The 22,139-nt window shown below is 41.1% G+C and overlaps 3 protein-coding genes across 9 annotated transcripts; 2 read left to right on the top strand and 1 right to left on the bottom strand.

Moving 5' to 3' along the window:
- The first annotated feature begins 491 nt into the window (after window positions 1–491).
- On the top strand, window positions 492–4,136 carry LOC148902885 (heterogeneous nuclear ribonucleoprotein A1-like). Of its 4 annotated transcripts, none has more exons than XR_016114491.1 (12): window positions 492–633; window positions 1,147–1,263; window positions 1,339–1,485; window positions 1,564–1,774; window positions 1,852–1,941; window positions 2,015–2,086; window positions 2,153–2,197; window positions 2,275–2,394; window positions 2,467–2,586; window positions 2,655–2,716; window positions 3,778–3,840; window positions 4,053–4,136. XR_016114491.1 is itself a non-coding variant. In XM_088992656.1 (11 exons), the coding sequence occupies exons 1-10, from the start codon at window positions 622–624 to the stop codon at window positions 2,705–2,707; spliced, it is 987 nt and encodes a 328-aa protein (XP_088848782.1). In that variant the 5' UTR covers window positions 492–621; the 3' UTR covers window positions 2,708–2,716; window positions 3,778–4,136. The 4 variants fall into 4 exon arrangements, 2 of the variants coding, with proteins under 2 accessions (XP_088848782.1, XP_088848772.1); XR_016114492.1 differs by having other exon boundaries at window positions 3,778–3,863; XM_088992656.1 differs by having other exon boundaries at window positions 3,778–4,136.
- Window positions 2,987–8,162, bottom strand: nfe2 (nuclear factor, erythroid 2). Of its 4 annotated transcripts, none has more exons than XM_088992620.1 (5): window positions 7,688–8,162; window positions 6,838–7,002; window positions 6,682–6,760; window positions 6,481–6,612; window positions 2,987–5,487 (listed from the first exon to the last, which is right to left on the bottom strand). In XM_088992620.1, exons 3-5 carry the CDS (start codon window positions 6,727–6,729, stop codon window positions 4,237–4,239), a joined length of 1,431 nt encoding a protein of 476 aa, XP_088848746.1. In that variant the 5' UTR covers window positions 6,730–6,760; window positions 6,838–7,002; window positions 7,688–8,162; the 3' UTR covers window positions 2,987–4,236. The 4 variants fall into 4 exon arrangements, with proteins under 4 accessions (XP_088848746.1, XP_088848754.1, XP_088848762.1 ...); XM_088992628.1 differs by having other exon boundaries at window positions 6,915–7,002; XM_088992636.1 differs by having other exon boundaries at window positions 6,687–7,002.
- An 8,679-nt stretch (window positions 8,163–16,841) lies between these two features.
- copz1 (coat protein complex I subunit zeta 1) lies at window positions 16,842–21,929 on the top strand. The gene is made up of 9 exons (XM_088992598.1): window positions 16,842–16,915; window positions 17,348–17,416; window positions 17,513–17,594; window positions 17,692–17,783; window positions 18,013–18,068; window positions 18,159–18,236; window positions 18,307–18,358; window positions 18,433–18,471; window positions 20,480–21,929. Exons 1-9 carry the CDS (start codon window positions 16,898–16,900, stop codon window positions 20,525–20,527), a joined length of 534 nt encoding a protein of 177 aa, XP_088848724.1. The 5' UTR covers window positions 16,842–16,897; the 3' UTR covers window positions 20,528–21,929.
- The last annotated feature ends 210 nt before the right edge of the window (window positions 21,930–22,139 follow it).

Raw genomic sequence — 22,139 nt, 5'->3', positions numbered from 1 at the left:
CAGCTTGTGACCCACATTCTCCGGCCGCTCCAGTCACCGTCCCTTACATTTTCAAGCGATTTGTCGGCCTTTTTTCTCACCATAAGGTATAGCTCGGTGATTAATGCACCAGTTAAGGAAAAAATATTCGCCATTACAGTGGTATGTAATGGTAGGTGGTTGACATCGATATGAACCCCCATAATAACTATGTGCGTATCGCTACACTAACCAAAATGTCTCAACCGCAAGGCGTTGGATTCATCGCACATGAAATAGATTATTTGCTTATTTTATGTGTCGGTATTTGTACTGGTGTGGTATGGGAGTAAAATGATACATTTTACAAAATTGATACTGAGAGTGTACTTGAAGAAGTGCATATTTCTGTCGTCACCCAAAATGACCACGCCTACCACCGTTACGATTGGATTAAATTGACGATTGACTGTATTTTGTCCAATGAAAACCTCGTTTTCGTGACATCAGACCGCAGCGGGAATCATTGACCAATCGCTGAGTGGAAGAGGTGGATATTTTTCTATTTATTGTACTGTTGAGGGGCAGTCTTTGCTTGCCTGACGCAGTTCGCCGACATCAGTGAAATTTCCGCGTGTCGTCTAAAATTGTTCTGCAAGCAAGATGTCTAAAGACGTAAGTACAGTACCTCGTTGTTATCACGTAGTAGGCTACGAACAGACATGCTGACCAGCCATATTTTTGTGCGTGTTCATTCCTATTAAATACGCGACACGAACTGCGGCGCCGCCATTTTATATGAGCCCCAGCCTCGTGGCCAATTGTTCGTGTGACTTACGAGTGTGTGTGGTTTAAGATGTTTGAGAATTATTTCAGGTTATCGAAAATGAACAAAAACACAGTAGTTGTACGGTGTATTTTTTGCTCGTGGCTTCCGCAATAACCATTATTCATCGCTAAATTGGTCTACTGCAAAATTATTCAGTCGACTGCTGCTGCTGGGGCGTAATGGCGGCGACGTCGCCCTCCCCCACTCAGCGCTTGACTGGACCGCGGAACCGTGGATGTTTTATTTACTCGCTGACAGCGAAAACAGCGCAGAGGCTCAATGTTACCCCCGGGTTACATCTTGTGGACCGCTGTCGCCGTGCAGTATGTTGCTTCATGGCAAATTGTCTCATTGTGTAGATTCCGCGTGAACCAGAGCAGCTTCGCAAATTGTTCATCGGAGGATTGAGCTTCGAGACCACAGACGAGAGCTTGCGGGCCCATTTCGAACAATGGGGTAGTCTTACTGATTGCGTGGTAGGTGAATTAGTTGTATTTTTTTTTTAAGTTTCACGGCTGTAAACAAAAAAAAATATCTATTCTTTTACGCAGGTCATGAGAGATTCCAACAACAGGAGATCTAGGGGTTTTGGTTTTGTCACGTACTCATCCGTGCAGGAAGTGGATGCTGCTATGGATGCCCGTCCCCATAAGGTGGACGGAAGAGTGGTTGAACCTAAGCGTGCCGTCTCTAGAGAGGTAAACAAAACATTGTTTGTTTTAGTCTGGTGGATAGATGGCTTGATGATGTGGGTTGATTATTGTCTCCTCTTACAGGACTCCAACCGACCAGGTGCTCATGTGACGGTGAAGAAAATATTTGTTGGCGGTATTAAGGAGGACACCGAAGAACAACATATGCGTGATTATTTCCAGCAATTTGGCAAGATTGAGGTCATTGAAATTATGAATGACCGCAATACTGGAAAGAAGAGAGGCTTTGCTTTTGTGACATTTGATGACCATGATGCAGTCGACAGGATAGTCAGTAAGTGAAATTGTTTGAAGCTAGGGAAGACTATGAAAATGTTTGCATATTTGACCTGCATGTTTGTTTCTCTGCAGTTCAGAAATACCATACTATTAACTCCCACAATTGTGAAGTCAGAAAGGCACTTCCACGGCAGGATATGCAATCTTCAGGAATGCGAGGAGGTACTCACTGATTCTAAACAGGCATCATCTGGGTGTGGTGTAACTTGTTAAATCTTGGGCAAAACTTCAACAGGATTTTCAGGTGGTCGGAGTGGCGGCGGTGGTGGTGGAAGACCATATGACTATGACAGAGGTTATAACCAAGGTGAGCACTGTGTATGGTGCCACAAATGTCCAATGTTGACTTTTCTTAACCTGTCAATCTCCACAGGAAGCAGGGGTAGATATGGAGATAGCCATTACAACAGCAATGATGGTAAGGATGTCATCTGTGGTTTAGACTACCCTATGCACTTTTGACTTTTGTACTGACACCTGGCAACTTTCTTTTAGGCTATGGAGGTGGCCACGGAGGCGGATATAACAACGGCGGTAGCCGTAGTTATAACCAGGGCTATAGTCAGGGAGGCGGCGGAGGCTATGGTGGAAATAACTATGACAGCAATGGTTACGGTAAGTGTTCTCTCTTTTGTGACACCCTTGATATGTTTTGACTTTAAAATACACATGTAATATATTTTGCAGGACACTGTGGAGGAGGAGGGGGTGGAAACTACAACATGGGTCACTATGATTCCCAATCATCTAATTTTGGCCCAATGAAGAACAGCTTTGGTGGCGGCGGTGGTGGCGGCAGGAGTTATGGTCAGTATATAGACTGACTGCACCTATTGTTATTTATTGAAACTGAATGCACATTGGTTGTGTTTTAGGTGGTTATGGGGGAAACTCAAACAGTGGCTATGGACGTCAAGGACGATTCTGAAGTGATAGAGTGAGTACGATACGAATGCAAGTGGCCTTCCAGTGTTTGTAGTCACGGGGATCTGTTTTTCAGTGCTCATAGCAATTTTTAAACAAAGAAAGCAACAAAAAAACTGGATCTCAGCTCGTATGAAGTCAGTGCATAGTTAACAATGTTGTTCCGTATTGTTCAACAGGGCTGAGTACTTAAGAGAGGAAATGACAGCAAGAGGAGAGCAAGGAGAGGAAATGACAGGGCAGCTGCAGGTGTACCTCCTAAATCTGCTCAGCCAATCATGTGGCAGATAACTGTCGCTGCAAGAGATGTATACTAGCGTTCAAAAAATCTTGAAGGGTCTTCAATTATGCGTTTTTTTTTTGTCTTTTTGATTTCTTTTTTTAATTATTTTTAAAAATCCTGTTTCTGCAAAGTCAGCATTCCAATGAGGGTTTTATGTAGATATTTTGTCCTGAATCTCCGGTTTTATTTGTAAATGCATCAAAGTTGAGCTGAAATAAACAACCTTTCGGTCTTTTTGCAAACACTTGTTAGCCTCCTTTAGTGGTTTTGAGCAGAGTGATGGTGTAAGAATTGCTGAAGACCAGAATGACTGAGCGTTCATCTAGTAGGTCTCTGCGGGTTGAGGGATGACAGGCGCCGTGCAGAAGGGTTGGATGCAGTGTTTACAAAACGTGACCCAAGATTGCTACACAGATCATCTGGGGATGCTAGCTTACATGCAGTCTTTGAGGCTAGCCATGGAAGCCAGCTGAGGGAGAGAAGTAGCAATCAACGCCAGGATCATTGAAGCAGGGGAGAGTGAGAACAGAAGCCTGAGGCTAGCAAGGCAGCAGCTACCAAAGGCTTAAATACTACCTGTAGGTAAGACCAGACTTCTCAACTACTGCAAGTACAACTCTTTGTCATGTAGCTGTGGTAGTCAGATGTTTGGCACAGTAATGATTAAACACTTAATGACAAGAATGTTGGTAAATGGGCATCTTGATTCCATTTTGTCTTACAATATTTGCATGCTAGCAATAAATGTTAAGTGCATGTTAAGGATTTTCACTCTTGTTTTCTCGTTTCAGATACCATACGGGTATGTGCTCAGCGGACCAGCTTCATATAACTGGCAATGGAAAAAAAATCGGGTAAAAATACTGTTGCACAAAAGGTGGAATGTCTTATTTGGATTTGCATTTAATTGTACATTGTTCTGCTTGAAGAAATTAATGGTGTAGATGCATGCACATTTGATTATTTTTTTATGTGACAATGGATCACATGCACCAATTGGTACCTTTATATTTGTGCTTCAAAAATTTTGAAATCCTAATGGTCTCACCTGGTGTTTCTCTTGCAGGATTCTGGAGAATGACGGACAACTTTATTTTTGAGAGAGCGACCAATGTTTACATTTTTTACAAATAAATTTTATTTTCATAAAGTGATTGTGTTTTTACTCATAAAATATAAAATATCTTCAATGAAAAAGCTCCATAGGTGGCACCCTAGCACCAACAATTTCCATATCACTTGGTCACATTTCAACATTCTTTCTTGTGCATCATTCTGCGTGGCACCATATACGTTTGACCATCCGCCATCTGTTGCATGTAGTACTCGTCTATCGAATATGGTTGTCCTGTTTCATCTCTCAAGTGAGAGAAAACCTCGGCATAGAGTTTAGTGAGGTGGCATTTGATGTATGTCAAGCTGCGCTGGAATTCGAACCGCTGTTGTACCAGGCCATCTTTCTGAACCTGCAGCTGCCCCAGCTCTCTTTCAAGATGGATTATGCTGTCCAGTTTGCGCTTGCGGCAGTTTTGAGCTGCTACCTTGTTCTTGCCCCGACGTCTGATGTCCTTGATCAATGCCAGTTGGGCATCAGTCAGGGTGTGCTGTATGAGGAGCTCGTTGAAGTCATCCACTGGAAGATTGATGATCTTTTCCATTGGGAGGGGGATCTTCAGGGCTATGGCTCGCCTTTCATCCCTGCTGGCTGGTGCCTGTGGGTTTCCGTGAGATTTTGAATGCATGCCATTTTGCCAGCTGCCTCTGCTGGAAAACACTGAGTTGTAAAGTTCGCCCGTATTCTGATGTTTGGCTGCCTGAGGATTCGCTGAATCGAAATGTGAATGGCTCAAGTGGTGTTGGGTTGTGAAATAAGATGGTCGTTCTCTGTGCAGATAGTCGGATTGACTTTGGTATTCCGTCGGGTAGTTGTGCCCGCTTCTGTGTTCAACCATACCTTCTGGTTCCCCATCACTGTATGCAATGGACATGTCCACACTCCTGTAACCTGGGACACCCGCTGCTGCGTTTCCTGGTGAGGCCAATGGTGGACTGGCGCCCAGTGAAAGCCCAGAGTCCGATTCTAGGTCGTCAATAGAATGAGAAAATGAACTATGGCCGTGTACTGTCCACATCATGTGAGGCCCAGCACCCTGAGGAAGACTGCAGTTGGGCCTACTGTCACCTTGACTGGTACTGGGTGAGCTCATCTGTCCTGCGAGAACCGCAATTGATTGGTGGGCCTCCGATGATATGGATGCCATTCTCTGGTCGAGTGGTCCTGAAAGCTCGTGGACGGGTATGGCTGCAGTGCCTCGTTGCTGATAACTTGCGGCTTCTTCAGAGTAGCCACCATCATATTCCTCCATCATGCCAGTATCAAACGCAGCCGAGACGGGATCGGGGTGGCATTGGGTGGCCTCATACATGCCCAGAGAATCCACTGGCTCAATGCTTTGGTATTGTTTTGTTTCATAGGAACATTCGCCACATGTCTCTAAACCCTGGAACAACAATAACAGAGATTCACCAATAACCAAGTGGTCTGTGAATTTGATTTACTCAAGATATATTTTTAACGGGCGGCCTGGTTGTCGAGTGGTTAGCACGCCAACTTCATTGTGCAGAGGTCCTGATTTCAAGACTCGATCCGGCCTCCCTGTGCGGAGTTTTCATGGGCCTCCGGTTTCCTCCCACATTCCCAAAACATGCATGGCAGGCTTATTGAACACTCCAAATTGTCCCTGGGTGTGAGTGTGAGAATGAATGGTTGTTTGTCTCTGTGTGCCCTGTGATTGGCTGTCAACCAATTCAGGTGTCCACCGCCTAGTGCCCAAAGATGGCTGGGATAGGCTCCAGCGCCCCCCGCGATCCTAATTAGGATTGGGCGGTCTGGAAAGTGGTTGGATGGACATTTTTAACTGGAAAATTATAGACAAAGCTTATAAAGAGTTGGGGCAGGTTGCATATTCAAACCATGGCCTGGTGGACATTTAGTTTTTTTCACTCGTCTGAGTAACGTTTGCTGTGACTTCATTGCAATAAAAAAAAGATGGGGAGGGGGCCGGGATTGTCCACACTCAACATCTCGCTGAGTAGTACTGTTAGAGCGTGAGCCATGAAGAATGTTTGGTCCATCTACTACAGCGATAGGTCAAAATTTGTGCATGATGAATAAAAAGGAAGGTATTTTTCTTGTAATCAAGCCAAATACTTCACAGTTTAGTTCGTAGGTTTGCCTTTCAAATGGTGAGTGCCATAGATCACTCCATGTACCTCTCTACTAACTCCTGGCCACCCTCAGTTGCAGTTAGCCAGTCGCTTATAGAACACCTTTGGCTAAGTCGTTTGCAAACTCAAGAATATGGCAACAAGGTAAACCCGGAGAACTCTGGGATTTCCAAGAAATTTACTGTCCTTACACCTGGGAGCAGCATGCACAAGCAAAACCTTCTTTCAAAAATGAAACGTAACCATAAAAATCCTGGTGTAGATACCTGCAGTTCTGATATGGCCATAAGTTCTTGCCAGGCTGCGTCCATGTCTGAGTGTTGCGCTCCATGAGATCTACCCCCGAGGTGATTAGCAGGCACTCCCCAGCACACCCTGCTCGAGGGGCAGGCTAATACCTTGAAACAGAAAAAATGTTGATCTAATACAGTGCAAGCTGGGGTTTTAAAAGTCTTTGACAAACCTACTTCACCGGTTCTGCTTGGTGGAAGCACGTAGTTGGCTGTTGAGCACATTTAGGACACTCACTTGTTCCAGTAGTTCAACCTTGAAAGGATTCAATTTTCATTTAATATCCAGTTCTGATCAACTGCACATATTACGGATCTAGGACATGGACATACTCAGAAATAACAATTGCCCCTTAGTTAACAGTGACATGTTTGTGCCGTGTTTACTCTTTATTGAGGACCAGGCATACTCATCTCAGTGAAGGCTTTTTGGAACATATTAAGGTTCCTGAGCAGTTGGCTCCGCCCATCAGCTGTGCCAACTAGTGATAAGACAATCTGCAGGGAAACAGCATATTCTGCAAGACTCGTGGTGGTCTGATGGAAGTGTGCATAAGTTTCTTGGAACACTGGTGCCCTTGTATACTAACTATCATTGGAATGTTACATATGTTGATATTCTTTGTTATTGTTTTACAAAAGTTGCAAAGCCTTGTCATTTACTGTATGTTTGAGTAATACTGGACCGCCACTATGTCTAAAATGTGGCATAGAAATGAATGTATCACACGTTTGATGGCGAATGGTTAGTGCAGTTGCATTGTGAAAGTTCATGATCGGTTATCAGGATTGGGCACTTGCTGTCAAATCGTATTTTGGGATCTAATCGGTTCATGTTTTTCCTTGTAAATAAACGGCTGAATTGGAGAATAAAAATAACAGAATGTTTTAAAGAAATGAACTTTGAATGTTTCACAGACCGCATGACTGGTAGATAAGATATTGAGCAAAATGAGTTTCAAAATTATGTACTGCCACCTTGTATTCATAAATACAGAGCAGTAGTGCGGAGTAGCTTCTAAAAAATCCGGGAAATTATGGTGGAATAAATATACAAGGTCGCATTGAAATGATATGGTGACTTTCAAAAAATAATTAAGCAATCACCAAAAAAATGGACCGTGGTCAGCTCACATCACGCAATATAATAAATCAAGTGTGTAAACATTTTTAGTCAACATACCTGAGCTACATTGTGTCCATGTACTGTAAATCTTCAGTTGGTGAACATGTCAGAGGATCAGCACCATCCTGCTCTGGACTCTGTTTGCCTCGTACAGAAGTGAGACTCATCAGATGTGGGGTTTCCTATCCAAAGTGTCTGTTTGTCTGTCTTTGTTCAGCGGCACACTGTGCCACAAGCAAAAGTGGGACGGCTCTGAGCACTCAAAGGCAATGTTCCCCTAAAGTAGTTCTTGCATCCTTAATAGCACACTTGCACCCCAACCTCCAAATTTCCCCATTGCCCACAAGACAAACCACAAACCAACAGTCTGGCATTAACCACGTCAATGATTCAGTCGTTGCACTCAAGGGAGCTTAGCAAAACCTGCCCAACAATGTGAGCAATAAGGATCTCACTCTGCGATGACAACAAAATAGTAACAAAAAACAAATCCGACCAAAGAGCGCTGTCCTTTCCAATCCTCCCAAGCCAAAAGGTAGGAGTTGACTGGCGTGGAACACCTGGAGTCAGAAGAAGACTTCTTTGAGCAGGGGGGTGGGATGGAGACTGAGTTGAGTACAAATGGAATGTACACCCTGAGACACGTAAGAAAGACCACATTGTTCCTCTATATGCCAGAGCAAGCAAGCAGGAATCAAGACAGAGTGAGGGTGAGGATAAGGAGATTAGGGAGGACAGTGTGTCTTACATATAACCATTCCTTTAGCAAAGTCGAAACAATATTTTACCCAGATTGTAATGTGCAGCAGAAATGTTCTGTGACATCACAACTGACGAGGATGAAACGAAAAAGACACGAAACAATGATTTCACACATGTATTCATGTTTCTTCTCTGTCCTCTTTCGGTGTTGGAAATGTTTTTTGACCAATTCCGTTGTAAAAAATTCGCAGGAAATTTTGTATTTTCTGCTAACTCATTCAGTGCCAGACGTGCTAAAATGTGTCCACTCCAGTGCCAGGGTTTTTGTCATTTTCACTGAAATCCCAGGGCCCAAAGAATATTGAGTTTTAGGACTACATAAACAATCAATGCAGCATAAGAAACCTTATATTCTCTTCTTTCATCAGAAAAAAATAGTTAATTTCTAAGTTATATGGGTCTGGAGTTATATGAGCTTGAAATGAGGGCGGCTGTCCAAAATACAATCCAATACATCGATATTGGTTTATATGGCACTTTAACAACAGCTGAAGCTGGAACAAAGCGCAAACATGGAAAATGCTGCCTCTTGTGGAAGACAAAAAACATTGCCAGAGGTTATACTTCGTTCTTTCCTTTCCTCTTCCTTTCATTACTTTGCTGCTGTGAAATGTAAATTTAGCTAGCTACCTCGCTATCAATCTATTTGCTATCTATTTTCTATCTATCTGGCTATCTATCGATTAGCTATCTATTAACCAGATAAATAGCTTTCTATCTCTTTGAGTTACTTCTGGGTTGAGTGAACGCTGGCGCGTGGGCGGCCGCTGCTCACCCACAGAAAAAATGTGACCGTAAAGGGACCTTGAGAGTTTTGAAAGGCACTTATAAATGAAATGTGTTATTATTATTATTATTATTTCTCCACTGCAAGACTAATAAAGGCTAATCCCATCCAATCTAATTATTATTAGTATTAGTAGTAGTAGTAGTAATAGTAGTACAAGTAGTAGTAGAAGTAGTAGTATAACACCATGCAAAATGTGTGCTGTGAACGTTTCATGAAATATTGACATCACTACTACGGCTGAAAAGAGTCTGCATTTGCAGCTATGTCACAAAATGCAAATGGTAGTATTTGTCGCTGAAATAAAGTGAAACCAGAAACATGTTCTTCTTTTAATTGCTGAAATCGTTACGGTGTAGGCGTCTGAAAAAGTCAAGCAAGGTGAACATGTACCAGGAATCAAGTCAGGGACTTCCCAAGTACTTCCCAGCTTTCCTCGCATCAAGCCCCTGACTCAACCACCAGCACCACAAGCCGCCAACACAACCATGTTATTACTGTGACCTCACTCAGCACTTTTGGATTTGGACATATGGACACAGTTCTCAGGTTAACGCCCACCCGCTTTCTTTTGTTTTTTTTTTTAAGCAAACAAACAAAACAATATATAATTGCAGCAATACGTCTGTGTAAGCTCTCAGTCATACAGGAGTGGTCCCTCGATGAGAAGGTTTCTTCAGCCGTCATCTGTACAAATTTGAACTATATATATATATATATATATATATATATATATATATATATATATATATATATATATATATATATATATGTGTGTGTGTATATATATATATATATATATATATATATATATATATATATATATATATATATATATACACACACACACACACACACACACACACACACACACACACACACACACACACACACACACACACACTGTATGTATGTATATGCATATATTGCTACACACACACACGGTATGTATATAGCTGTATATTTATGTGTGTGGGTTTTGTGTTTAATCTCTGATTTCCCATTTGCCTGTCAGCTTTTTTTCCCTTGATTGAAGAAAATATACACTGGTACAAATTGTCTGACAAGAAACACGCATCCTTTCATGTAAATAAATGTATATGAGTGAACTGAGTGGGGTTTTCTTGAAAGGAATGTTTCTCTTTGGTTTCGGAGAATATACTGTATGTCATGTATGGTTTTCACACATCACAACTCCAGTGGCAGCAAATGAGGAACCTTCAGTTACAGTTTGCTAAATGTCCCGAGATAGCCCGCATCTATTTCAATGTGTTTCAATCAAGATAATGCTTTGTAACAACTTTTAGATTTCGTAATTCTGATAGTAGGTTGATATAAACTGTAATTCGAAACACACCAGAATGTGAGTTTTTTTATGTGGTTACAGCCAATGGAATTGAAATAAAACACAGTTTGAGTTTGGACATTCACGTTTGATTTCAAAGGTTTCACCTAATGAAAATCCCATTTGATTTTGGAGAATTTACAACATTTAGGCCAATTAGGCGGCCCGGTAGTCGAGTGGTTAGCACGCCGCCTTCACAGTGCAGAGGTCGCCGGTTCGCGTCCCGCTGCAACCTCCATGTGTGGAGTTTGCATGTTCTCCCCGGGCCCGTGTGGGTTTTCTCCGGGTCCTCCGGTTTCCTCCCACATTCCAAAAATATGCTAGGTCGGCTGATTGAACACTCCAAATTGACACTAGGTGTGAGTGCGAGAGTGGCTGTTGTATGTTTTTGTGTGCCCTGCGATTCAGGGCGTCCCCTGCCTCGTGCCCAAGACAGCTGGGATAGGCTCCAGCACCCCCCGCGACCCTGATGAGGAATAAGCGGTACTGAAAATGGATGGACGGATAGGCCAATTAGATCAACTGCTAGCATTGTAAATGCTCATGATACCTTAGTATCAATCTGAAAAGCATTATCCTAACAGAAAGAAGAAGCTGTTTAAGTGTCTGCTGGATTTGATGCGCGTTGATCGGTAGCGCCTGCCAGAGGGGAATAGCTGGAAAAGGTAGTGTGCAGGGTGCGCAGGGTCCAGTAGAATTTTCCATGCACTTGTCTTGGTTGTTGCAGTGTACACGTCCTCAAGACTGCGTAGGGCGGAGCCAATTATTTTTTTCCGCCATGCTAACTGTCCATTGAAGTCAGATTATGTCCTTTTTTGTGGCAGCCCCAAACCAAACTGATGGAAGAACACAGGATTGATTTGATAACTGCCGTGTAAAACTGTCATAGCACCTACGGTGGCAGGACATGCTTCTTCAGCAGCCTCAGGAATTACATCCTCTGTTGGGTCTTTCTCGGGATGGAGTTGGTGTTGAACTCCCACTTCATGTCCGAGGAGACTGTGATTCCCAGGAACTCACATCATCACTGCAGCAGCCACAACATGCCTATGCCATAATACTACCGCCACCATATTTGACGGATGATGTGGTATGCTTTGGATCAACGTTCTCCATACTCCATGCCATCATTCGAATCCAAATCGGCTTACGTTTAATTTCAAGCATTAGTGATTTTTTTGGTGTGAAATTCCAATTTTTTTTCTTCAATGCTTTGAATAATCGGTGCTTTATGCCTTTTTGCTCCTTTTGATTGTAAATGTTTATAATTACATATACACATTTAACGCCTCCACTATCATGTCATCAACAAGCCTGTTCCCAATCGTCATTTAAAGCTCAAACGTGATCTTAACACATTTCCTGTTGTTCAAAATGGAAAAGCATTAAAAATGAGATTACTGTAATCATGTTTGAGTGAAATCAACTGTGTGCAATTATTATTCAGAGAACACAATAAATACATTGAAAATAACATATTACGTATCTATGTATGAAGAATAATAAATGGAATGTGGAATACTTGTATGCAGCGATGAAGAGCGAAGGCAGGGAAAGGAGGATGTTGCTTACCGGATGTTCTGCTTATTGCTGATAAAATGGACTCTTGATTCAAAGGAAGGAACTAAGGAACTTGTGGTTATGCTGGCACAAGGTCACGAAAAAGAGGCTAACTTATTTTGTATTTAATATTCTTCATCAACAAGCACAACTGCTCATTTCATAATTGTAGGATCACGTAATTGTTTCAAAAATGGACTGTGTGAAAGATCACAAGATCAATGGTGAGATCTTTCACACAGTACAGTACATCTTTGAAACGGTGATGTGGTCTGACAATTATGAAGTGAGCTTGTTGATTAATAATATTAAATATAGTATAGTATAATAAAGTTATCTTATTTTACTTTTGCGCTTACCATTATTGTTTGAGGATTAAGTCCGGCCTCTTGTGATTAACTCATTCACTACCATCCATAAATATATTCAAGAATTGAAAATATGAATATTATAAATATTCTGTTCATAACCTTTATGGACAGAATTTCTAGGTGCAGCCGAAGCGTTGAAGGTTTCCGTTTTGGTGGCCTCAGTATAGCATCTCTGCTTTTTGCAGAAGATGTGGTACTGTTGGGGCCTTCAAGTGGACCTCTCCAACTCTCTCTTGAACGTTTCGCAGCCGAATGTAAAGCGGCTGGGATGAGAATCAGCACCTCCAAATCTGAGACAATGGTTCTCAGTCGGAAAAGGATGGAGTGCCCTCTCCGGGGGCCGGGGAGGAGATTTTGCCTCAAGTGGAGGAGTTTAAGTATCCGGGTGTCTTGTTCACGAATGAGGGTGTAAGGGAGCGAGAGGTCGACAGGCGGATCGGTGCGGCGTCTGCTGTGATGCGAACTTTGTACCGATCTGGCGTGGTGAAGAAGGAGCTGAGGTAAAAAGCAAAGCTCTCGATCTACCGGTCGATCTACATCCCAACCCTCATCTATGGTCACAAGCTATGGGTTGTGTCCGAAAGAACGAGATCCCGGATGCAAGCGGCCGAAATGAGCTTTCTCCGTAGGGTGTCCGGGCTCTCCCTTAGAGATAAGGTGAGAACCTCGGTCATCCGAGAGGGGCTCAAAGTCGAGCCGCTTCTCCTCCACATCGAGAGGAACCAGATGAGGTGGCTCGGGCATCTGATTAGGATGCCCCCAGGACGCCTACCTGGTGAGGTGTTCCGAGCATGCCCCACTGGCAGGAGAGCCTGGGGAAGACCCAGGACACGCTGGAGAGACTATGTCTCCCAGCTGGCCTGGGAACGCCTCGGGATCCGCCAGGATGAGCTAGAAGAAGTGGCTGGGGAGAGGGAAGTCTGGGCTTCCCTACTGAAGCTGCTGCCCCTGCGAACCGACCTCAGATAAGCGGCAGAAGATGGATGGATGGATGTAAAATATGATGTAGCGTGTCATTCTTGAATTTGTTTGGGTTTTGATTTTTTTCATGTTTGGGTGCCAATAACGCGCTGGCTATGTCCTCTGGCAATGTTTTTTTTTCCTTCCACAGGCTGTGGTTCAAGCGCTATATAAACAAATATGTATTGATTGCATTGTATTTTGGACAGACGTCCTCATTTCAAGCTCATATAACTCCAGGCCTATATAATTTAGGAATTAGCTCTTTTTTCCAATTGAAAGAGTCTAAGATTTCCAACGCTGCATTGAATATTTATGTAGTCCTAAAATTCAATTTTATGTGGGTCCTGGAATTCAAGTGACAATGACAAAAACCCTGGCACCGGAGCGGACACATTTTTGCACATCTGGCAGTGAATGAGTTAACTGCTTTCCTCTCTTCCCCCATACTAAAAAGATTGCGCTAGATGGGTTGCATGTACAATGTTGTGGAAAACATGTTCCATGAATAATAGTTCTGATTTGAAATATAATGCTTGTTAAAACAAATGTTGGCATGGTTGTAAGATGCAACAATGAAACCAATAACATTTACAAAATTGAAGTTCAGTTTAAGTTACATTTTAGTTGTTTTTAGATTTGATATTGGATAAAATAAATATATTCAGAAACCACGTTAGGCGTGTTTAAGTATTTTGTTTTTCTACTTCTTTCTTTCCTTTCCGCTTCCTTTCATAACTTTGCTGCTGTGTTACTTCCAAGTAGAGTGAACGCTGGCGCGAATGGCAGCCGCTGCTCACCCGCACAAAAAAAAGTTCTTATCCCGTGACTGTAAAGTGTCCTTGAGAGTTTTGAAAGGCGCTTAGAAATTAAATGTATTATTATTATTATTATTATTATTATTATTATTATTATTATTATTATTATCATCACTTTGCTGCTGTGAAATGTAATTTCTCCACTGCGAGACTAATAATGGCAAATCCAATCCAATTATTATTATTATTATTATTATTATTATTATTATTATTATTATTATTATTATTATTATTATTATTATTATTATTATTATTATTATTATTATTACAGTACAGTCTCGTTATATCGATATCGGATATATCGATAGTCCCGTTATATCGATACTATTTCTATGCACGCACGGAGAAAATTACATGCAAACAGGGTCGGATATATCGATAGTCCCGGTTATATCGATATTTTTTCGGACTCCCTTGAATATCGATATAACGAGACTTTACTGTATTATTATTATTATTGATTATTTTTTGAATTTTCAATGGGTGCGATGTAAAATGTGCTTCAATTCTGGAATGGCCCAACAATGTTTGAAATCCATGCATTCGTCAGAATGTTTATCCATTAATTTTCCAAATCACTTCAATGTTAAATGGATGTTATCCAGCATTCCCTCATGGAGTCACAGGGCTTCAAGGCCTTTTTGACCTTGGGCCCTAACCTTTCCACATAGTAGGGGCCCATATCCACAAATTATGGTTGGTGTTGACCTTTATTGTTTTTGACTTGGAGGGGCAGGAATCCCAATTATAACTGAGCATCTCCTTGGCAACGTCAACAGACAGTTACAGTCATTTGTAATTATTTGAATGGCTAAATGCGTTGCTCCATGGTCCTCGCGGTCCATAGTTGTAAAATTTTAATTGTTTTGCATCCCACTCATTGGCAATTGTCACCTAACTTTGGTTAGGAATCATTGACTTTCTATACACATTTGAAATCCACGGTTTAACTATAAAAATATTTTGAACAGTCATTGTAGCCCGCAATGTTGTTTTGAATTCAAATACTTATGCGTTCCTTTCAATAAAACAATACTGCTGCCTTACCCACGATACACAGCTATGTTTTTTTTTTGTAACTCTGAATTTAAAATATCTCATAATCCAGCCAACATGTGATGTCATTTATAGAGCGAGATACAGGGAAAACCCCATTGGCCTGGTTTTCCCAATGCTTCCCAGAAGTGGGAGGTGGGATAATTGGGGTTGGTTGAATGTAGGAGGGTATTGAAAAAAAAAGGAAAGATGAGCAGAAGCGAAGCAAAGTAATCCACATGTAAACTTTCCACCGAAAAATGTCCCTGTCCGATTTGGAAATTGAAAACATATCAGTGATGCACCTTTGTGTCAAAGTTATTTTATTGTTTAAAATATTTATTTTAACATTTACCATTGTTGCACATTTTCAAAATGGTCTCCTTTTCTCAAGCTTTGTTCATACATATTTTAGTTAAAAAAAATTGAAATCTCATTGCAGCCCCACCCCCAATGCCCTCCCATAGGAACATTTTTACAGTGTCCAGAATTAATCATGATGCTCAATTTACTCACATATTTGGGTATCTACTTGTGCACAAAACCATTATTCTGTCATGTTAATGGGAACTCACAGCTTAACTGTGCCATTTTAGTTCTACGTGTTCATAAGTTGGTTAGTTGTCAGATCTCCAAGAACTTGATCGTGGTGTGAAGTCGAGAAAGTTATTTTGCCGTGCTGTGATCTCCATCCGAGGCCCGGCGTGAGGCTACTTATATACGCTTTTGCATGGGTGGGAGATGCGTCACTTGAAAAACATTAAAGGTGCAGACTTGATAGGTGCACTTCTAAGGCGTACCCACGTCATCGCCGCGGCACGTGTGACGCCACATCGTGTCCCTTCTTCCCCGAGTCAGCTCGGATTCACTCCAGCACCGCCCGTGTCCTTTTAAAGGAAATGCATGCAGTTGAGCTTTTGAATAGCTAATTCCAATTCATAAAACCCCACCACCACCCCTCAAAATAAACGTATCAATAAACAAACAAACAAACAAACAAACAAATAAACAAATAAATGAATAAATAAATAAATAAATAAATAAATAAATAAATAAATAAATCGAGGACTTGCACACTGCAAGAACCAAACTAGGGCGCGGAAAATCCTACTGGACCCTCCGCACCCTGCCCACCACCTTTTCCAGCTACTCCCCTCAGGCAGGCGCACCAAATCCAGCAGACATTTAAACAGCTTCTTCCCCCAAGCCATTAACTCTTTGAACAGTAGCCCAAATGGAACTGTGTAGTGCCTCTGTGATTTTTTTGATAATGATACTAGTGCAGCGTGTTCGACCGGAAACACATTTCTTGTGTGTTCTACATACTTGGCAATAAAGATGATTCTGTTTCTGATAAATAAATAAATAAATAAAAAAATAAAAACATAAATAAATAAATAAATAAATAAATAAATAAATAAATAAATAAATAAATAAATGCACTTGTCACTTGTGTTTAGGGAAAAGAAGACAGCTGGTTTGTTTTACCTCGCAACATTGTCGTTGGTTTATGTGACTTCCTGTTTCTCCCTTATACCATCACGTGTCAGCCAATAGAAAAGAGACTCGCGCCCTGGAACCTGTCACGTGTCTTCCGGAAGCTCGTCTACACAAGCTTTGCGAAACAAGATGGATACTCACATATTGGTAATGCAGCGTCTAATCTTGATTTTCGCACCATCGCCGTGTCAAAGAAACTTTTGGTTTGTAACTGGGCACTGTAATATTATTTCCAACACACAGACTGCGTTGGTTCGTTTGCTTTCCAGGAGCTAAATGGACCAAACTGTAGGTCAAGTAGTTAGCTTCCGGCAGGTTAGCGTAGCTTTCGTGGCTTCTGGTGATGTGGAAGTGTCCAGTTTCACCCGTTACACCTTTAATATCGCCCAAAGCAATGGACCACAATATGTTATATGGTTGTTTCAAATTATTTGTCTTTCTTCTTGGCTATTTTAATCCTTATGTCGTTCAGGAATAATGACCACTGGTGATTGTCTCCACTAGTCGAAGTGACACAACCAGCTCGTGTTAAACTCTAAAATGTACTTTATTGTTTGTAACGATGTGTTGTTCAAACAGGAACCATCTTTGTACACCGTGAAGGCAATTCTTATTCTGGACAATGATGGAGACAGACTTTATGCTAAGGTGTGGTAGAAAAAATGATGTACATGGGTTATTCCTTTAAAATTGGACAATTTTATTGGTTGCACATTAATTGCTCCCATTTCCATTTACCGACAGTATTATGATGACACATACCCCACAGTGAAAGAACAGAAAGCCTTTGAGAAGAACATATTCAACAAAACACATCGGACAGACAGTAAGAGTCGTCATGCTATTTACAAAATAAAGAAATTAAGCACATTTTGCCTGTTTAGATTATGTGGAGAATAAATGTTTACTATATGTGTCACAAGGTGAGATAGCATTACTCGAAGGCCTCACCGTTGTCTACAAGAGCAACATTGACCTCTTCTTTTATGTGATTGGAAGTTCACATGAAAATGAGGTAAGTTTAATTTAAGCTTGTGTGATTCTTGTCACAACCACGTTTTTACCCACTAAGACTTGTTTGTGTTTTGTTTAACATTCATATGTGCTTCAACAAAGAAAAACGGATACCACATTACACCAATGCAAAAATGAAGTCATTGATGTTGTCGTCATCCATCGACGATTCTTGTGAAATTGCTTGTAAACAATTTCTGTTAAATTTGTCTTCTTTTTTCATTTAACAGCTGATGCTCATGGCTGTTCTAAACTGCCTTTTCGACTCCCTCAGTCAGATGTTAAGGTATGTAATTAACATTTGATATCGAACGTGTCATTTTCAGAGTGGTTCAGAAAAAGCACAAGCATGTTTTATTTTCTCTTAAAACTGCAGAAAAAATGTTGAGCGTAGGGCTTTGTTGGACAACATGGAGGGGCTCTTCCTTGCTGTGGATGAAATCGTCGATGGAGGGTAAGTTAATCGTGAGCGTCTTAATGAGGGTTTTCTCAAGCCTGACTCTTGATTTTGTTGCCTCTTACAGCGTGATCCTCGAGAGTGACCCTCAGCAAGTTGTTCATCGTGTTGCTCTCAGAGTAAGATTTCTTCCTTTCCTCTTGGATTGTTTGTTCATGTTGTGCGACGTTGCTGTGATCTTATTTTTTTTTAGGGGGATGATGTGCCTTTGACTGAGCAGACTGTCACCCAGGTTGGTAAAACCTCCATGTCTTACGAGTTTTACTTTTTCAAGACAGTGGAATTCAACAGTTGAATGTACATTAAAACAGACCTGGTGCTCCTGCAAAAAAGAAAAAGGTTTCTTTACTAACTGGACACTGGTGCTTTTAAGTGAAACTCCTCTACAACGAAATAATGTTTGCAGCAAGAAATTTTTCACATAAGGAGACTTTTGACAAACGCAAATTTAATCAGATGCATACACTTATTTGGCACTTCATATCACCCATGTGGAAAGTAAAAAAGAAGGAATGAAATTGTGAAACTTACCGTCATCATTCACTTTCACTTACATCAATTTCTAGCAGAATGTCTTTTACTCTGCTTCCTACATCTTTCATTTATCCTGTCTTAAAAGCGTTAAAGGTTTGCTTTTCTTCACTCCTTGGTCTGCAAAGGCCCGTTTTGTAGCCATTTCAGCAATGCAACATTGGTGTAAACCAGTGTGGTGTTTAATGGTGCCGTTTCCGAGCTAAGCAGTAGGAGTTGATGTAGGCTGATGTTAGATTAGACTTTTGTGCAAGGCTTGTTTTCATTGTAGAGAATCTCGTTGTGAGGCCAGGGTAGATAAAAATATTTTGTATAAAGCAACAGGGAGATTTTTCGTTGTTGGAGTATCAGAAAAGTGGGAAAGGATTTAATGCATGAAGAGTTTTTCACACTAAGGGGTATATTCACCCATGTAGGTTTTGTTGTAGAGGAATTACACTATACTAGAATTTGTGTAACTCAAAATATGCATATCTATAGTCAAATATGTGGTAACAAAAGGCTACCTGCTAATGCTAGCCAAAATTCTCCCCTAAGTTGTTTGAAAAGGGACCAAAAGTCCTCCAGTGATGGTGGAATGGCAGGCAATTAAAACGTTGTAGTGTTGGTTAATAAACAGCGAGATCAGGGGTCGGGAACCTTTTTGACTAAGAGAGCCATAAAAGTAAAATATTTAGAAATGTTTTTCAGTGAGAGTCACACGGGCGCGCGCACACACGCACGTGAACACGCACGCAAGCGTGGCCACTTTTCAACAAAATATCAGAATGTATCATTTAAAAGAACTTTGTGATAGTACTCACCGTTAACATGAATGGTTTTCCGTTCCTCGTGATTGGTAAAAATCCAGGCAAACGATCGGAATGAAATTCAACTTGCCAGTCAGGAGACGAAGTTACTGCTAGCTAGCCTGCACACGGCTCATAAGCTTCCACACTTGCCATCTGCAATATACTTCTCGCAGAAGTATGTCGATGCTAACGTTAACATGGGGCTTGTTAAAATGTCACTGACATTCGACTGTTTCATCGATGGTATTGTTTCATTGCAAATTAGAATCAGAACATTTCCTCTCCTCTAATGCTCCGGTGCATTAACGCTGAAGTTCATTAGTTGGGCTCATTTAAAGGGGTGTTTACCTGTTTCAACATGACGGCCACTATGATCCAATCAAAATGGCGCTTTCGGCCAACCTAGGTCAGTGTCTCCAATCAAAATTTCACTTTCCGCCTATTGCAGCCCCTACAGGAAATGAACGGTGAAAAAAACAAGAATATGTATTTAGTTTTATCGGCGAGCCATATGCAATCATCAAAAGAGCCATATATGGCTCGCGAGCCATAGGTTCCCGACCCCTGCTGTAGAATATCAAAATAGCAAAGATTATATAGCAACTAAAGAAAACTGAAAATGTTTAATTTATGTATGAATAAATTCTTTGACTTGAATTAAAATTGTTTGTTGACATATTAGAAAAATAGATTTGACTAGATTTACAATTTAGAAAATACAGTATCATGCTCCAATTCATGTAGTTTGGTTTATTTCAATCAGTTTTATATACTTTGGCGATGTAGTTAAATCGGGCACCATCCATTTTAGAATTTGGCCCCCTTTTTAGAAACAAGGAGGCAAACTGGTCCCTTTTTGAATTTCCCAGATGCATCCCTGCATGTATGTGTTTGTTTCAAACAATGCTTCCTTCGCAGGTGCTTCAGTCTGCCAAAGAACAAATCAAGTGGTCTCTTCTCCGGTAGTCGCAGCAGAAGATCCGCTGCACAGCCTGCTCATCATGGCACTGATCCACATCCTCCTCTTCCTCTCTTACAATCACTGCTGTGAGCTGGCGCATCCAGTCTTTTCCTTTGGTTAAAAAAAAATCCTTTCTGTACAGCTGTTTGTAGAATAGCGGGTTCAGGTAAGGTCTACATTCCCTTTACCCGTGGGATTGGACCGTTTTCTTTGTATATTTTCATGACGAAAGCCATCGTCTTGCTCCAAGGTCGCTAATCAATCTCAGCATGGTGACAACATTGCCCTTTTATTGTCATGATTCGTTGGTCAAAAAGTACTGTAATGTCATCACTGATTGCGGAACTTCATTTCTTCATCAGTAGACAATTTGAATACATTTTTTTTGTTGATGGAGTCCAACATTTTATTGTCACTTCCTGTGTGGTTGTCCCATTGTGGCCATTTTTCCCTGTTCCCTTTGTGAGCAGTTCGAAATGACTTTGCTCTCCACTGGCTTTTGTCCCGAAACCTCAATAGAGTCGAGGGCTCCATCTGCTGTTTTTATCATCACAGTGCAACAGTTTGCTTGTGACCGGACACATTTTCCTTCATGCTGCCATGATCAGACTCGTTTCCTGGCTTTTCATGTATGCGTGCATGTTTTATGAGGTCTTAATTGATTCATTCCTCCCCTTCTTCCGCCATGCATCATAAATTGTGTGAATTCTTCCACACCTTCCCACTCTAGCGTCATGCACTCATTTGAATGCAAATGAAGGATGAATCGCAGATTGAAATGGTTCCAGAATGGGCACTAGATCATGATATGCAATGAACATTACCGGGAATAGATGTCATGCTTCCATGCATTCTTCCAAACGGTATCCACACATTGAATGCGCACAGATAACTTGAACTAGCGTGTAATGATTCTCCCCAAATTTGCAACCATGATATTAAAAATAATACATTTAATTTCTACGCGCCTTTCAAAACTCCCAAGGACACTTTACAGTCAGTGGATTTATTTATTTTTGTGTGGGTGAGCACGTGATTCCAGTTTATTCCTTCATTTTGATGTCTCTTCACTTTCAAACTATTCCCTCAAATCATAATTGACATGTTGCAGCATGTTTTCCGTCAGAAAAATATTAATAGAAGAACATATAGCCAGTACTGAAAATTCTCTGCTTGCTGTCTTTTTTATTAGACTTGGCAGTTTTGTCGAAACGTCAAAGTATATAAAACAAATGCTTATTGTCACGAGTGTTAAAGAAAAAAAAACACACCTTAAACACATTTTGGGTAATGTTAGACTGCAACAAGTAATAAATGTGAGAAATAAAAGTTTATGGCCTAAGGAAAAATATTGTAACTCTTCCACCGGTTAAGAGGATCAAATAAAGATGAAGTTCGCATTCCCCACCTCTGTGAAATTGTATATCCTTGATTGAAGCTAAGGGTTTGGACCCTTGTGGATGTCGGAACATATTCACTTTACGTCTTTCATTCATGTCTGGGAGGCATGCACACACTAATCATGAAGTGCACACAAGGCTTGTTTTTATTGGAAAACCAAGAGGGGAGATCGTAACTGTCTTAACCAATGAGTCCACTAGAGGACAGTGACACGTT

Source organism: Hippocampus bargibanti, linkage group LG01 (genome assembly GCF_051943395.1).
Source record: "Hippocampus bargibanti isolate YZ-2025 linkage group LG01, ASM5194339v1, whole genome shotgun sequence".
Taxonomy (NCBI): Eukaryota; Metazoa; Chordata; class Actinopteri; order Syngnathiformes; family Syngnathidae; genus Hippocampus; species Hippocampus bargibanti.
Note: the sequence above shows the minus strand (reverse complement) of the source record. Positions and strands in the feature narration are given on the sequence as shown.